Genomic DNA, 18510 nt, shown 5'->3' on the forward strand with positions numbered 1-18510 from the left:
TAATCAACTAATTATCAATATTTTTGCTTTGTAGTGTTAGGGCCAAAATAATTAAACGTGCACCCCTTGGGGTTCCGAGGACCGGGTTTGGGAAACGCTGGCCTCGTCTATGAATAGCTTGTTCCCTTGAATCTTATTCTTGGGCACTGGGCCTATTCTTGTTCAATTGAACCCATGTAGCTTTGGTATGGTATGAAGTAGAAAATCCGATTCAAGTCTCGGTTTATTATTAGCTTCGTGAAGTATTTACGGAATTACACACTTCACTTGTGTGGAGTTCTGGGAGGAATCATTGATGATTCCTTACTGCCACCTTGTGGATTTCATTACAACCCTTACACACTGACTTTGAATTTCTCCATTTTGCTGCTAAAAAAGGAAAGCTAAATATTGCGCAGTCATCTTGAAAATCCATTAATTGTCTGTAAATGTTATTATTGATAACATATTGCTTGTAGCCTATAGAGCAGGGGTATTCAACTCTTATCCTACGAGGTCCGGAGCCTGCTGGTGTTCTCTTCTACCTGATAATTAATTGCACACACCTGGTGTCCCAAGTCTAAGTCAGGCCCTGACTAGAGAGGAACAATGCAAACGCAGTGGAACTGGCTTTTAAGTAGAGTTGAGTTTGAGGGCTATAGAGGAACAGATAAACCCTTGCATACTGAGATTTGAACAAAACATCCTAATCCTAACGTTTCAGTCATTTAGAAGACGCTCTTATCCAGAGAGACAATTAGGGTTAAATTCCTTGCTCAAGGGCATATCAACAGATTTTTCAATTAGTCGGCTCGGGGTTTCGAACCAGCGACCTTTCAGTTACTGGCCCAACGCTCGTAACCGCTAGGCTCCCTGATCTGTTACAGAATAAAATCAACAATAGCCTAGAAGGAGATGGGTCTTTTGATTATGGTTACCTACTATTCGGATTTCTCAAGAACAAGGCAACGACACCCCACCCCCTCCCCCTCCATCCCGTATGGGCGTAATGTGTTGCTCTGCTCATAGGATCAAACTTCCCAAGTCCATGTTCGTGACCAGGATTCCAAATCGAGGTATATGGCTTCAAAGCCAATCAAGCACTTCCCAAAAGTCACGTTATAGCTGAAAGCGACAAGATTCAGTGTAAATGTGCAGACAAAGCGGATCTGTTCGATATTGGGTGGAAATATGCAGCACCAGAGGAGGTATTGGTGTGACTCATGCGTGCGTAGTAACGAATAAATAGGCACTGCACGCTCTAAATATCAGCAAATCAAACGTACTTCACCAAAAAGGTCACCGTGGATGGGATTTTGTAGATAATAGATATTCAAAACCTTGTGTTTCTTAGTGTCAAAAGCGCACCAGACGTTACATTGCCAAAGGACTTTATTTGATCGTCCTCGCATAGTTTCTTTTTTGGACTCTACTTGGGTCACCTGTACCCATCCTCAGCACGGTAAGCTGCATTTTAACAGGGGTTTATTATTTTACAAGAGCAGGCTAAATCTTATTTGTTCATTGAAGCTTTATGAGAAATTGACGTTTGAGATGCTCGAACAGGTGGTTTTGTAAAGTACATACAGGGATCAATACATGCTTTTCATGTTAATGTATGTCTGTTTGCTGATTCTAAAGTTATTCATGGTTTGAATTAAATATGTTGTCTGTATTCAACTATATTAAACTACAATCGAGCTATGACGGACGGTTTATTATTGTATGGGCATGGGTTTTTCTTGAATTGACTTTGACCTGGATCAGGGTCATTATTATTTACAAACCATCCTCTTAATTAAGGAATCACTATCCTGTTTGTCAATCAATTCTGTTGACATAGACTATTTTTGGTCATTGTTTATCAAATTAATAGTTAATTTATCGGAGGTTTGACGGTTCACCTAACTTGCCTATATGATAAATCACCAGATGAGCTGTTGTGGCATTTAGTTGATCATGAATTTTAATCAAGCCTAATTAATTCAATGTTGAGTTATTTTTAGGCTGAAACTTTTCATCAAGTCCTATTCATCAAAGGCAGATAAATATCAACCTCTCTGAAATCAACGACACTTGCTGCGATGCCTCATTATCCACATTGGCTGTAGTCCAGGTTATGAAATGGAATCGATTGGTGAGGATTCATTAGCATCTTTGTCGATGGATATGGTTGATTTGATAAAGCCTAATGAAATGCACTGTGTTTAGAGCCGACAAGTTATTTTGCCATAGGTTTTGACTTTCAAATCTGTATTGATTCAGGGAAAAAATTACGTGCAGCCTCAACCAACCTGTTAATTGATGTTTGAGAATAATTCTATCCTGGCTGCCAGACGATACGACATGTTTTGTCGTGTCCTGACCATTGCTTTATTCGCAGTTGTGGATTTCTGTCAGCGTTTGTATGACGGATCGATCTTAAAATATCCTATTGATACATTTAAAATATTTAGGCATGTCATTATTTATAGCCTTTATTGTATACCTCCGATAGCTATTCTTTCTCATCTCCTTACAGTTCATGTGACTTTTCATCTTGGATAAAATAAGAGCGGTTTCACAGAAATTGACAGTGCGCTTTGGAGTGAGGACTTTTGTACTGTATTTTAGGAGTGATGGCGGCGTCTGCACCTTCCTCCTCTGGCGGGGAACCGGATCCCAACTCGACAAATTTACGACCACCAGGCACAAGTAGGTCCATAACAAATAAAACGCTATTTCAATTGTGCTATTTACTTTGTGAGCAATGCCATTAATCATTTCCATGGAGGAAAATAACTACACTACCATACTAAATGCCACCCAACAAATCACCGCAGCATTGCATGCGCAGCGGACCTCCCGGCTTCATGCTTGATAGACGAATCTTGCTGTCAAAACTAAAAACACGAATCTTGCTGTCAAAACTAAAAACACGAACTGTCGGTATTAATAAAGACGAAAATCGCCAAAGAATTTAGCTTTATCTTTCAAAATAATATTACAGCCTACTTTAATTATTATTATTATTATGTTATTTGCCTATTACTATTATTATTTATTAGGCTTTTATTAGATTACTATTGCATTTTAGAAAGAAGTAGGTTCTGTGGATTTCCTCCGCCCTGGTTGAAAAGTGAGTGTGTGATGTTTAGGGGGTAATTATGCTCAAAGTAGGGTTAATTGTAGCCACACTAAAGCCCCGTTTATACCTGGTTCTAACTTGCTTCCCTTGCCTTAATCTTTTCCCATTCTGATTGTTGTGCCCACATTTTAATACAGGTGTAGGCAATGAAGACACATTGGGATCTGATCGTGATCAGATAATCCTGCCCAACTGCGGTGGTAGTCATGCACGCATTGTGTCTGAATATCTTACAAGTGTAGACAGATCTGGACATAGAAACCATTTAAATCATTTTTTGTGCAAATTTGCATAAAGGAAGGGACCAGGAAATCTCGTTACAATGTAGACACAGTGGACAGATAACGGACACATTTTAATACCATGTGTAGACACATTTCTGGAAATGTGGGCACTATCAGAATGTATACAAGATCAGGACAAAGGACTCATGTTAGCACCAGGTATAAACTGGGCTTAAATTGGCCCTAAATAGCGTGTGTTCAAGCTCCATATTGTAACCTCCATCAGCTGAGGGGGGGATGTAGCCCAGGATGTAGAGATGTAAGCAGGCAACAGCTCTACCTCAATACCTTCATTATCCAAGAGCTATTGATGAAAAACGCATAATATATAGCCGACATCCCAATTAGTCATCCAAGCACATTCCAATTTTGTTTCAAAGTTTTTCCTTAGGCCTACACACAATGATAAAGCTCTGATTTGATATTGACAACACCCCAGATTAAGCTACGCAATTTAACATGAAGTCAGATCAGATGTATTCAAATAGAAAAACTGCCCCCCCTCCGTTTTTTCTCACGGGATTTAGTCAATGCTGGATTTGCGAAAACCATTAAACTGGTGTCATGCCAGTATTACATGTAGAAATGTGGATCTTGCTTTTTGTCTGTGTCTTTATTGACATCGATGCATGATTTACGCGAAAACTCGAATCACGTACGTGGATCTGAAGCCTATTCCGCTCATAATTGGCCCAGTTCGGCTATTTGGCGATATACACGTCATATTTCAGATCTTTCTGTTGCCTTTGTGTTTTCTTTCATGAGTGAAACATTGACGTAGATTCTGGTCCAGAATTATGTGAGTCTGTGTGGAGCTGTCTGCCCATTGTCCCTTTCACTGGCCTCTCACAAAATTCTTAAATTCCTAGACCTAGACTGCTGTTTCATCAACATTTCCCCATCCATCGCTTTGAGTTCGTAATTATCTTAGCAGAAATAATGCCCTTGAGGCCTAATGTAAGGGCCCTCTCAATAGTTTCCCTAAACTATTTTAGGCTATGACGCTTGGTGTGGAGTTGCTCATGGATGTACTAGAAAATTGGGAATGAAGATATGTGGTAAGTTTGCTATTTTCATGTCATGTATTTAATGTTCATGTTTAGGCTATATTGTTCCCATGTTTTTCGAGAGAAAAAAAGATCATAGTTTGCATATGTAGGCCTATGTTGAATATTTTATGTGTTGTTCAACGCGGAGCAAGCAGACCATTCTCATATCTGAGGAATATGTGCTATGTTGGTCTGGAACACAAAGACTGCCGACTGGGTGGCTGTGGTTACGGGCTTCTCTGCCCCTTTCTGTTTTCTCTTGTCGCATGAGTGGGTTTTCATGATGAAAGGATGATTATGTCCATGATGATTTATTACCACGGAATTTATAGTGACAACCCTATTTTTTTATGAATATGAAAAGCAGTTTGAAAAACTGCAGAGACCACAGGCCTAGCTATTGGTCCATAAATAAATATAAAGGTCTACGTTGGCGTCTAAAAATGGAAGATGAGCTGTCTTTAGTCTTGCATATGTTTTCAATATGAGTGTCTGTTTTCTTACCCAGCTATTACATCTTTGAATTCGTAGGCCCTAATAAAAATCGTACTCTTGCGCCCTCCCATGGCGTACTTGAGAAATATAGTCCTCCCTTTGTCGATGTGTAATGACCTTGGAATACACAATTAGCCAACTAACTAACTGTAGTTTATTCAACCCCCTTCAATTTTTTGGGTTAATTTCGAATAAACATGAACATGTACAGTGGATTTTACTACATTAATTGTAGTAGGCCTAATCAACTAGTATGGTAGGCTACGTACTGTCTTTATTTTTGCTCGGCCATACCTTTGTCTTTGTCTTAATATATTATCTCGGTAGCCTATAGTTTTATAACTGAGCGGGGGTCATTCATTAAAGGTATAGCCTATTTGGTGGAATGGTTGGTATCGGTCCTTATCATGAGCGCTCATCTGAAGAGAAAAGATGAACGAGACGCGCCCGAAATCGTAATTCGTCAAGGTTCTGTTTAACAGAGATAGCGCTGTCAGTCAGTCTTCTGCTCCCCAATACGAACCGATTAAGTGGAAGCCAAATGCCTTAGCCCTATCTGATATGGCCAAGCGTTGGGTCAGTTATTGTTCCATCAGGGCCAATCAATGCCCGAGAGTATGGGCCTAATAATGCAAATACATTTCAAATGTGATGTTTTAATGCGATGTTACGTTTTGGTTTTATCTGATTCACTATCCGGTTATAGGCCTATTGGCACTTTCATCTCTGTTTTTTAAGTGCAATGATATTGTTGGTCCAAAAACATCAAACTTTCCATTTTGCTTGACCAAGTGAAATGTTGGTTTTATATGACTTCACGTGAGACAGAAGCAAGCTTGTTCAGACTATACTCTAACATCTCCTTAAAAAAAAAAGTGAAATCATAAAAAAACATGATTATTATTACATGACATAAACGAAATAAAATGATTTAAAATTAAATATAACCAACTTTGATCTTTTTATATACTTGTATTACTCCAAAGGTGTGGGTTATGGCATATAATTGGGTTTCACATCTTATAGGGCTAGATATATTATCTGAAATATTGCGCTCTTTATAGTCAAATAAGTTCACATTGCAGGATTTTTTTTAATGATTAATAATCTCCGCAGGAGATTTGGAAAATGTGTTATTTTTAGAAGTGACCATCTAGAACAATTGGTAGGGCTAAATTGGTAGGGCTAAATTGGTAGGGCTAAATAAGATTTGAGGTAATGTGGTGTTCTACACGGGCCTATGAGCAGATAGGCTATAAAATGTCCCATATATCATCACAGCCCAGTCCAACTATTAGATCTGCCTTCAGGCTTGAATGACATCGGTTCATTGTGTGCTCTTCCCAGCTTACTGAAGTGGAATCTCTCGGAGGGACTTCATACGAATGTACATACACTAAATTACGGCTATTTGTTTTTGCTTGGCTGGATTTTCGTGCTGATGTCACGGGGCTCAACCTCCCACTGACTGTTCCTCCCATAAATGGGCTTCAATGGACAGGATGGGAATTAGGCTACCTCAACTAGCCTACACCACAGCATTGTCAGTTCAACCAGTGAGAGTAGTTTAGGCATGTGTTTTGTGTAAAAAGGGTGTCATCAAAATGTTTGGTATTGGGAGTGATGATAGTAATCCCTCATTTGAATGCTCTGCCCCTTGCAACAATTTAGGATTTTTACAGAAGAACAATAACCTCGAGGAGAAGATTAGTTCCTTCAAGGAAAGATCGTCTAAGGACCTGCTTGATAACAGCGACAGGGATTCCCGTTTCAGACGCACGGAGACGGACTTTTCCAATCTGTTTGCTAGAGGTAATTGGCCGAGTTATGTCCATTATGGGAAATATAGGCCTATCAATCAAAATTATAAACATTGTGTAGGGATCTTGATCATGTTCGTTTTGTGCAGTTGTTTTACAATAAATGGAATTTGAGTAAACTTGAAAACGTTAATTATCTTACTGATGCGAAGATTAGGCTGATTTGAAAATACTGATTTACCAAATGTTTATCATCAGTTATTTCTTTCGGTGTATTGATATTTCACGACATTAAGGACAATACACATATCACAGTCCAGGGGAAGTTTTTAAGAGAAAAAAAAAATGAAATCATTAGGCTGTTGGTCATTGAAATTGAATTGATTGCTATGTCTAATTCAAATGAATATTCACCATTTGTTTGACCGTAATAACCTTCTAGATCAATTTGTAAGTGGCTGAACAATAGCCTAGGTTACTCACGGACACTCACTGGAGAAATGGCAAAAATAGTCATTCATTTGTTACAAAAAAATTACTTTCTAATTGATACAATTTATACCAGCTTTGGAGAAGAAACTAAAATACATCGTTTTCTAGGAGTTGGGAAGTAGAATGACGTCATGACAAATTCTACAGAAGATTGTGAAAGTGACCTCTTCAGACACACTTAAGTGATGGATGCCAACAAAAGGGATTGATTTATTTTTTTGAAAACGAGAAAAAAACGAAAATATCGACATGCTTCAATTTCTCACGTTAGATTTATTACCAGCCAAAAATGGAGAGGAGCCAACCATGCAGTTCTTGTTGGAGGTGGTGGATATTCTCACAAACTACGTCCGGAAGACCTTCGACAGATCCACCAAGGTCCTGGACTTCCACCACCCCCACCAGCTGCTGGAGGGCATGGAGGGCTTCAACCTGGAGCTGTCCGACCAGCCTGAGTCTCTGGAGCAGATCCTGGTGGACTGCAGGGATACCCTAAAATATGGAGTGAGAACAGGTGAGGACAGAGAAGACAGAGGAGGCATGAAGCAGAGCTAACCCTCAGCATAATCTATATCTCCCATTTGTCTACAATGTGGTTTAATGATTACAGATGATCCCATAGTTAAATGATTAAACTTTCATGAGAAATGTATTGTCTTCCTCCTAGGTCACCCAAGGTTTTTCAACCAGCTGTCCACTGGTTTAGACATCATTGGGTTGGCAGGAGAATGGCTCACCTCCACTGCAAACACTAACATGTGAGTGGTCTTTATTTCCCGCAGTTATTATACATTTATGATACATTTTAAATGTGTTTATTATCAAAAGTCACAGGATCCTCAAATATTGTAAATATATGTACAGTATATCGGTTATTAAAGTCCTCTTGATTTTGTGCAAAATGTCATGTAAACAATTTTGCCTATACCAATGATCTTAGTTAGAGTGACAACATAGCTCTCGGGTTAGGCTGGGATTGTGATAAGGGGTTGATAGATCTAATTTAGCAGTGAGTGGATTTCCTGTGGGTGAATGTAAGTCTGGCACTGAAGAAAAATGACATTTCCTACCATTTTTCAAATGGCCTTGGAAGATTCTGGCTCCAAGATGAAGGTTAGTAGAAGTGACATAATTGGGGCCCCTTGATGAGCTTCTAAACGAAGGATCCTGAGGATGCTCTCCAAGCCGCCACTTAAGAGAGTCAAATGTGACATGGCAAGCATGAAGAGGAGAGACAGGAATTAGTCATCTGTTGTTTGCTGCATTATCGTTGTAGTCAGATAACACAGCCCGGCAGGGAAATCTAATTGCATATTGATTAGCGATTGAATGTTACATGGGGCGGTTGTTTTATGTAGCACTCTTTGGATCAGAGATAACGGGACCACGTCAGAATGAGATTCTCCCTTGAGATCTGCTGCAGAAGTGTGAGCAACAGACATGGTGATATTGCTTTTTCAGTGGGAATTGGCAATCTGGATGAGACAGCATTCTGATTCTCCAGGTGTCCAGGGACTTGTCCAAGATACAAGTTGATGCTTCATTGACCATTGGCTATTGTTGACTGGTACACACAGATTATCAGCTGAGGCTGCCGAGTCATTTAAGGCAACTGGCCAGAGTGTATCGCCTGCTGTAACATGGTGATCTTGTCTATGATGTCAGCCTAAAACCCGCCAGGGCGTTGTAAAACCATCATAACAAAACAACAACAACAAAAAAACACTATGAAAAGTGTCATGGCCTAAGCACTGATGAAACATAGCATTTCTGCGTGGTTAAGAGCCAGGGTCTTCTGGGTGGTCATTGTGTTGTCATTCCTATTTAAAAACAGCACAGAAATACAAGCTCACCACCAAGGCTGAGGCTCTTCATGTCAAGGATTCATTCGTTTTGCCTGGCCCCTGGCTTAATAAAAGGTTGCAACCCTCTCCTGATTTAGCTTCTATTTATTGTCATCTCCAAAGGATCCCCCCCCCCTCATTGACGTGACGCTGAAGAGTGTTCTGGTGAGAGTGTTAGCCCGTGTGCTGCATGGCAACGCTACCGTAGACAAATTGAATCCGAGGGCTCTGACTGCATACATATTTGTTATTTGCATTAGCTAATTACCACATCATCATTAATTACACTTATTGATTGACACTAATTGGTTGAAAATCATGTCACAGGGCTGTCATCGGGATTAGTCTACATGGGTGAGCGAGCGAAAATTAATTTGGGACATAACTCATAACTTTTTTTTCCTTTTTTAAAAATGGTGTCACTGGATATGCCAGCAGGAGAAGTAAAACATATGTGTGCTGTGTGTATGGCACAGTGTGATACATTGTATTATCCCTCTAATGCATTGACTTTCATTGCATGAATAGACAGGCAGTGTAATTAGGAGAGCATTGGTCAGTACAAAGTGAAGATAGATGAGCTACTGTGGTCGGGCATCCATTTAACATCGACATTGATATCGCACTACCCTGGAGGGACTTCTGTAAAATGTTCGAATGATATGGAAACAATCATTTATTTTGCAATTGTGATTGCGTTGTATAAACATGCCTGTAATCCTATCATTTCTATTGTAAAAGGTGAAACGACCGTTCTTCCATCATTACTCTCAGAGGGATGGGCCTCGAGTGTAATATACTGTATGTAGTAAAATCGCATTCAAAACAAGCTCAGTGGAAGCTGGCCTCTAGACAACCCTCAGACACGAAGATAACGGCATTCTTATTGTGCTACATCCCATTTCTAGCCTCTTCTTCATGCTAACTCCGAGGCAAGAGCTCCCTCTTAGTGGCATATTCTTAATGGACTTCCGCCGATGTGACATTCGTGTTCTTTCTCATTCCACTGCAACAAATGGTATCCCTAACACAATGTGACAGAGCTATCATTGAACCGTGGCTGCGTTAAAAGTAGTATGCGCGTTCCATGCGTTCTCTGGCTTCAAAGTGCCACTGCTCAATATACACTATGAGAAACATATGTAATGACAATTCAAGAACACAACAAACTAAAAACCAATTATGTAAAAAAGAAAATGAAAAAATGAGCTACAATTATTGGCTGTTATCTCTATGGTGATTCATTATCTTGGGATTTTTCCACCTGCCTTCATTGATTCTGCTCATGTCAATATAGACCATGTAGATATGAGAAACAAATGGCAATAGGAGAGTTCAAGACCAATGATAGGATGGATTTCTATTGGTAGCGGGTAACTGGAGACCGGTGCTCTGTTTCAGGTTCACCTATGAGATCGCTCCAGTCTTTGTGCTCATGGAACAGCTGACGCTGAAGAAGATGAGGGAGATCATTGGCTGGCCTGATGGAGAGGGCGATGGGATATTCTCACCAGGTGAAGACTATGTTGATCTACTGTTGTCAATTCATCCATGCCTTGAGAATCTGAGATGGGAATAAACCCATGGTTACAGATGAGTATTCCAAAACTTCAGATAATAGAATGCAGTTCAGTGAAAGATTGCGTGCAACGTCTGTGCAGGTGGAGCGATTTCCAATATGTACAGTGTGATGACCGCCCGCTACAAGTTCTTCCCTGAAGTCAAGACCAAAGGCATGACTGCTGCCCCCAGATTGGTGCTCTTCACCTCGGAGCACGTAAGCCTCGTTCAGTCTCCTCACAACATCTGATTAGAACATGCATTTTCACATCACAATATATCTCCAGTCTCAGAAACAGTATTATGTGACCAAAACAAAGTCTTACTGTTTCTTATTGTGTCACTCCTCGATTGACCCTGTCTATTCTGTGTGAAGAGTTCACACAGATTTAAAGCTACAAAATGGCCCTCATTGAAACAGATTAAAACAATTGGACGGTACAGTTGACTGTATCTCTGCCCTCAGCTGATAGGCTAGTAGTCTAATGCCATGGTCATGTGTTTTGACAGAGTCACTACTCTATAAAGAAAGCCAGTGCTGCTCTGGGCTTTGGAACAGAAAACCTGATCCTGTTGAGCACAGATGAGAGGTTGGTGGCTGCATGTCCAATACACGGCACTGTGTGAAACAACCCAATGAAAACCTGCCTTTGACTGTCTGTTTGCCTCTCTAGAGGGAGAGTCATTCCTGCTGATTTGGAAGCCAAGGTCATTGATGCCAAGGCGCGGGTGAGTTTCAAACTGTCAGACGATCAACGTCAAATTGTGGATTCGTTCTCAACTGAAGACGTTAATTCACTTCTGTTTGTTTCTGCACTGAAACGGAATTCTTACGAGAACAGCTGCCTTATATGAATCCCAGTCGTTAACGGAATAGTCCGGCCGTTGTTTGTTTACAAAACTAAAAACGTGTCTACTTTCATTGTAGGGTTAGTGCTTATGCCTCCTCAAATATTATCTTACCCACTGCTGTTAGTTCCAAAGTACAGTCTCCTGAAGTGAATCCCGTAAGAGGGAGATGATAAGCAGGCTCTCTACAATGGGCGTGCAGTCCTGCTGTGACAAAGGCTTGCCAAGAGAAATAGTCAAATGTCTGTGAATTCTGCTCTAACCAATATATTTTCAGTCAAAGATGACAGAAACTGAAGAATGGAAACATTTCAATTCACTGCCATCATGTAAGAACCCATATTCATTCTGATGGGTTATGCTTGCAGGGTTGTGTCCCAATGTTCGTGAATGCTACAGCTGGTTCCACAGTGTATGGAGCGTTCGACCCCATCCATGAGATTGCCGACATCTGCGAGAAATACAACATGTGGCTACATGTTGATGTAAGTGCATCTTCCTACTATGTGTACAGGAAGGTTATTGTGATATTGATCATTTCAGGGTTGATTTGCGATACATTTTCATGGCGGGCTAAGGTTTAGTTTAAAGACGTCAGCCATTCTCAGGTCTAATCCTTATCCTCAAAACAAACTGTTGTTTTTGTTCAGGGTGCATGGGGAGGAGGCCTACTGATGTCCAGGAAGCACAGGCACAAGCTGCGTGGCGTGGAGCGGTAGGCTACAGCCCTGACAACCGACAATGGTCTCACACACACACACATTGGTGACTGTGGCCTGTCTTACAGCCTGTGTTCCGTGTTTACAGGGCCAACTCAGTCACCTGGAACCCTCACAAGATGATGGGTGTGCCACTGCAGTGCTCTGCCATTCTGGTCAGAGAGAGGGTACGAGCAATTACTGACTGATGCGTTTTCACTTATGGTGTATGATTAGCAACGGTCATCGAAATTGTAGTAAATGCAACAATTGGACAATGGATGAAGATGCGTCAACCTTTTTGAATTTCTATAATCCATCAGACATTAACTGAATTATAGCACATAAAACATTTTACTAGCACAGGCAAATAATGGCTGGAGTTCAGGGATTTTGGTGGGAATTCAAGCTATTCAATTTATTGTGAAACTTATTTTTTTTCTACTTAGAATGCACGCATACATTTTGTTATTGCATCAGTTATTTTTTTATTTTGTTTTAAAATAAAGAAAATGTTATGAGCCTCATTTGCATAAACACAGCAGGTGTTTTTGCATATATGAACACATTAACATAAAGGGGTGGAACAGGGCTGAAACCACCAAACACTTGCTCTCTCTACCCTATACCGCCACTCACCTACACTGTCTAGACTGCCTCATTAACTACTGTTGTCACGTTCTCTTGCACAATTCAGTGTTTTAATAGTAGGATACCCTCTGATAAAACATATACAGGCTTGGCTCTAGATTACACCTATCTATACATACTTCACATTGTTTGCGAGATCAGACATAATATCACTATAATCCGGGTGCTCATTTTTGGAAGTTGCTTTCATATCAGCGCATCTCATTTCTATTAAACTGTATTATTAAATGATTACTTTTCTCAATTCCACAAAAAATGAACACCCATCAAAATAAAGTTAGCTTTCTTCTCTTTCTAGTGATGTAAGTGTCGAGATGGTGTGTTAAATCCCAGATGAAGCTTCAGTGTTCTTACAGATTCCAAGGGAAGCCGATGTACAGTGCCTTCGGAAAGTATTCAGACCCCTTGACTTTTTCCACAATTTGTTAGGTTACAGACTAATTCTAAAATTGATTCAATTGTTTTTTCCTCTCGTCAATCTACACATAATACCCCATAATGACCAAGCAAAAACAGGTTTGTAGACATTTTTGCTAATTTATAAAAATACAAATATCACATTACTCAGTACTTTGTTGAAGCACCTTTGGCAGCAATTAAATCCTAGAGTCTTCTTGGGTATGATGCTACAAGCTTGGCACATCTGTATTTGGGGAGTTTCTCCCATTCTTCTCTGCAGATCCTCTCAAGCTTTGTCAGGTTGGATGGGGAGCGTTGCTGCAGAGCTATTTTCAGGTCTCTCCAGAGATGTTCGTCGGGTTCAAGTCAGGGTTCTGGTTGGGCCACTCAAGGACATTTAGAGACTTGTCCCAAAGAGACTCCTGCGTTGTCTTGGCTGTGTGCTTCGGGTCATTGTCCTGTTGGAAGGTGAACCTTCACCCCAGTCTGAGGTCCTGAGCGCTCTGGAGCAGGTTTTCATCAAGGATCTCTGTACTTTGCTCTGTTCAGCTTTAGGAAACAGGATGCACCTGAGCTCAACTTCGAGTCTCATAGCAAAGGGTCTGAATACTTATGTAAATATTGTACAAACGCTTCTAAAAACCTGTTTTCGCTTTGCCATTATGGGGTATTGTGTGTAGATTGCAGAGGATTTATTTGATTTAATCCATTTTAGAATAAGGCTGTAAAGTAACAAAATATGGAAAAAGTCAAGGGGTCTAAATACTTTCTGAAGGCACTGTATTCCATTGAGCCCATTTCAGCCAGTGTTTGACAGGTCATTACAAACATTTTGGCGGCCGTAACGTTAACGGGGAAAAAACGACAGGCACAAGCAAGAGTATGAAAGAGGCGCAGGAGTAAAAAAAAAAAAAAGCAATCAATCTAGCCAGATTTAAGTGACAAGTGGATTTTTCAACCCTCAAACACAGGAAATAGATGTCTGAAAAAGACAGATCCTTAGGTGGGCGGGGCATGCGCCCTACTAGTGTATGCCGTGAAATACTCAAGTTAGGTCACAAGTCAGAGATCTGGCATACTATACATATGAATACAGCCCCGTTTGAAGGCACCATTGAACTCTAAGTATCTGACTCTCACCTTGAACCACACCATTGATCTTTACAGGGAGTTTTATCAGGCTGCAACTCGATGTGTGCTGGCTACCTCTTCCAACCTGACAAACAGTACGATGTATCGTACGACACGGGGGATAAGGCCATCCAGTGTGGACGACACGTAGATATCTTCAAATTCTGGCTCATGTGGAAAGCAAAGGTATGTGCATGTATCTCCCCAAGCTTTTGTTCTAATACTAAATCTGTCTATATTATGTTAAGCATGTGATAGGGATTGATCTTTGGATGCTGATCTTGTACCAGTTAACAAACAAAAAAAGACCAATGTTTGATATTCATTCTCTATCTGTGTATATTTCTGCTCCAACAGGGAACAATAGGGTTTGAACACCACATCGACAAGTGCTTGGACCTCTCGCATTATCTCTATACTAAAATCAGGGACCGTGAGGGCTATCAGATGGTGTTCGAGGGAGAGGTGAGATTGATCGCACTGCGTTTTCTACTCTGTTTCCAAAGATAGTAATATCTTCCAATGGATTACCCTAAGCATCAGAGATATCGGAACTATCTGATGAGTCAGAAGTCATTCATAACTGAGGTGCCCAAAAGGGTTTTGAGCAACACAATGTAGTGAGACAGGCCTGCCTGAGGTGGCGCTATGCTTTAGAATCCTCAGTTGAACTCGGATTTCTGGATTTATTTAACATGGATTTATGGATTTACAGATGTGGGATCTTAAATTTGACCGGCTTTGTCGCGGGAGTAAAATAATCCTGCAGCAGGTTATTCTCAGAAAAGTGATAATTTCTTACAGGAAATTAGTTTTGATAGGCTACAGTATAGGTGTAGCCTATGGCTCCACTTGTATGTCATTATGGAGACCAATATTGATGTTGTGTAATTTTATTATAAATTCTTGGGTACTTTTTACCCCTTTTCCTTCACAATTTCATGATATCCAATTGGTAGTTACAGTTATCCCATCGCTGCAACTCCCGTTCGGACTGGAGAGAGAGGCGAAGGTCGAGAGCCATGCATCTTCCGAAACACGACCCTGCCAAGCCGCACTGCTTCTTGACACACTGCTCGCTTAACCCGGAAGCCAGCCGCACCAATGTGTCGGAAGAAACACCATACAACTGGCGACCGAAGTCAGCGTGCATGCACCCGGCCCACCACTAGGAGTCGCTAGACCGCAATGGGACATGGACATCCCGGCCGGCCAAACCCTCCCCTAACCCGGACGACGCTGGGCCAATTGTGCTCTGCCTAATGGGTCTCCCAGTCGTGGGTGACTGCGAAACAGCCTGGGATCGAACCTGGGTTTATAGTGACGCCTCAAGCACTGCGATGCAGTGCCTTAAACCTCTGTGCCACTCGGGAGGCCCCTGATCTTGTGTTATTAAGATATATAAAATGGCTGTTGTTGATGTCGGAGTAGTAGGACATTTATTCTGTCTGGTACTTTAAAGAGAACTGTGGGTTTTCAGTGAATTTATGTAAATTACGAGGCTAATTTGAATTTCAGCGACAACAGACTAATCAAATTAAGATACAACATCTGCACCTTACATAGCCTCAGCTCTTTATTAGGCCTCTTACTGAGGTTGGTACTTCTTCAGACCATGCGTTGAGTAAAGACACTGACAAACAATGTTGTCTCCGTTTTCTTTCCACAGCCCCAGCACACGAATGTCTGCTTCTGGTACCTTCCGCCAGGCATTCGTGACATGCCCGATGGTCAAGAGAGGCGGGACAGGTTGCATAAGGTAAGGACTCGTCAGCTTTGGTCTATAAAGACTATATTTTGTGTTCACATGAGACAGCACTGACCTACTGTATAGTTCTCTGAATTGTCCTTGTCTCTAAACCAGGTGGCCCCCAGGATCAAGGCGTTGATGATGGAGTCTGGAACTACCATGGTGGGCTACCAGCCTCAGGGAGACAAGGTCAACTTCTTCCGCATGGTCATCTCCAATCCTGCCGCCACCAGGTCAGATATCGACTTCTTGACCGATGAGATTGAGAGACTGGGGCATGACTTGTAAGGGCCACGCTCAGTAGGAGGATGTTGCCCTTTGACCTTTCCGTCTCAGCTTTGTCATGTCCAGCTCGAAAAAGACCCTGAACTACAGCAAGCTTCATATTCCTGTTGTCTCTTGACCAATCATGTAGGACTTTGAAACTTCAGCTGCTTGTAGGACCTTTTTAGGTAAGCTGTGATCCGTCTCATGTGTTTCCTGTCTGTTCTGTCTTTTAGCAGTGACTATGCCATAGTTAAATCTAACAAAAACTATTGTACAGTATAGCCTACATAAGAGAATACATATTCAAATCCTGAGTGACCTTGAGAGATCTTTTTCAGTAGGAGACAGAGCACAATGCAAAGGACCTCATGGCATGGATGTGTACAGTATTGTAAGTTACTGTATATATACAGTATACCTAGATGTATATATACAGTATATTATAATGTACTGACTATTGGTGCTGTGTGTTGTCCATGTAATTATTAGGCCAGATGCACTATATGAAACACTACATTATATCCTGGCTGCTCTTCCCCTTTCATATTAAGTAGAGGGAATATAACACAGTTATTGTAACAGGTACTGTATTCTGTTGCTGCATTTGTGATAATGAATTTTGGGGAGATTGTGTATAGTATGGTTACATTGCTTTTGTGGCAAATATATATGTCCTAGTTTTTCAGTAACACATGTTCTAATGATTATAAAAACACTAAATATACATCATTTAATAGACAAATCACTTTATTTATATCCAGACAGTATATGTGTGAAATAGTTACCGATTCCATTTGTAATGTGTCCTTACTTGTATTTTGAAACAGTACTGTATATTACCCGAATGTTTTGAATAATGAGATTAAAGGTATTTTAGTGTATTTGTGAACCAAAGAAGGGTATACTGACAAATATATTTGTCTATATATATATATAGACAGTGGGGCAAAAAAGTATTGTCAGCCACCAATTGTGCAAGTTCTCCCACTTAAAAAGATGAGAGGCCTGTAATTTTCATCATAGGTACACTTATGACAGACAAAATGAGAAAAAAAATCCTGAAAATCACATTGTAGGATTTTTAATGAATTTATTTGCAAATTATGGTGGAAAATGAGTATTTGGTCAATAACAAAAGTTTATCTCAATACTTTGTTATATACCCTTTGTTGGCAATGACCGAGGTCAAACGTTTTCTGCAAGTCTTCAAGGTTTTCACACACTCCTCCATGCAGATCTCCTCTAGAGCAGTGATGTTTTGGGGCTGTTGCTGGGCAACACGGACTTTCAACTCCCTCCAAAGATTTTCTATGGGGTTGAGATCTGGAGACTGGCTAGGCCCCTCCAGGACCTTGAAATGCTTCTTACGAAGCCACTCCTTCGTTGCCCGGGCGTTGTGTTTGGGATCATTGTCATGCTGAAAGACCCAGCCACGTTTCATCTTCAATCCCTTGCTGATGGGAGGAGGTTTTCACTCAAAATCTCACGATGCATGGCCCCATTCATTCTTTCCTTTACACGGATCAGTCGTCCTGGTCCCTTTGCAGAAAAACAGCTCCAAAGCATGATGTTTCCACCCCCATGCTTCACAGTAGGTATGGTATTCTTTGGATGCAACTCAGCATTCTTTGTCCTCCAAACACGATGAGTTGAGTTTTTACCAAAAAGTTATATTTTGGTTTCATCTGACCATATGACATTCTCCCAATCTTTTTCTGGATCATCCAAATGCTCTCTAGCAAACTTCAGACGGGCCTGGACATGTACTGGCTTAAGCAGGGGGACACGTCTGGCACTGCAGGATTTGAGTCCCTGGCGGCGTAGTGTGTTACTGATGGTAGGCTTTCTTACTTTGATCCCAGCTCTCTGCAGGTCATCCACTAGGTCCCCCCGTGTGGTTCTGGGATATTTGCTCACCGTGATCACTTGTGATCATTTTGACCCCACGGGGTGAGATCTTGCGTGGAGCCCCAGATCGAGGGAGATTATCAGTGGTCTTGTATGTCTTCCATTTCCTAATAATTGCTCCCACAGTTGATTTCTTCAAACCAAGCTGCTTACCTATTGCAGATTCAGTCTTCCCAGCCTGGTGCAGGTCTACAATGTTGTTTCTGGTGTCCTTTGACAGCTCTTTGGTCTTGGCCATAGTGGAGTTTGGAGTGTGACTGTTTGAGG

General features: G+C 41.0%; 1 protein-coding gene across 2 annotated transcripts; it reads left to right on the forward strand.

Annotated features, from left to right (window-relative positions):
- Window positions 1–592: 592 nt before the first annotated feature.
- LOC115101419 (glutamate decarboxylase 1-like) lies at window positions 593–17315 on the forward strand. Of its 2 annotated transcripts, none has more exons than XM_065007386.1 (16): window positions 593–1055; window positions 2593–2673; window positions 6606–6746; window positions 7458–7700; window positions 7854–7944; window positions 10432–10544; window positions 10692–10807; window positions 11101–11180; window positions 11265–11319; window positions 11808–11924; window positions 12090–12154; window positions 12247–12325; window positions 14355–14504; window positions 14676–14783; window positions 15988–16077; window positions 16183–17315. In XM_065007386.1, exons 1-16 carry the CDS (start codon window positions 980–982, stop codon window positions 16354–16356), a joined length of 1779 nt encoding a protein of 592 aa, XP_064863458.1. In that variant the 5' UTR covers window positions 593–979; the 3' UTR covers window positions 16357–17315. The 2 variants fall into 2 exon arrangements, with proteins under 2 accessions (XP_064863458.1, XP_029476865.1); XM_029621005.2 differs by lacking the exon at window positions 593–1055 and adding an exon at window positions 1117–1441.
- Window positions 17316–18510: the final 1195 nt, after the last annotated feature.

Source organism: Oncorhynchus nerka, linkage group LG1 (assembly GCF_034236695.1).
Source record: "Oncorhynchus nerka isolate Pitt River linkage group LG1, Oner_Uvic_2.0, whole genome shotgun sequence".
NCBI classification, from domain to species: domain Eukaryota; kingdom Metazoa; phylum Chordata; class Actinopteri; order Salmoniformes; family Salmonidae; genus Oncorhynchus; species Oncorhynchus nerka.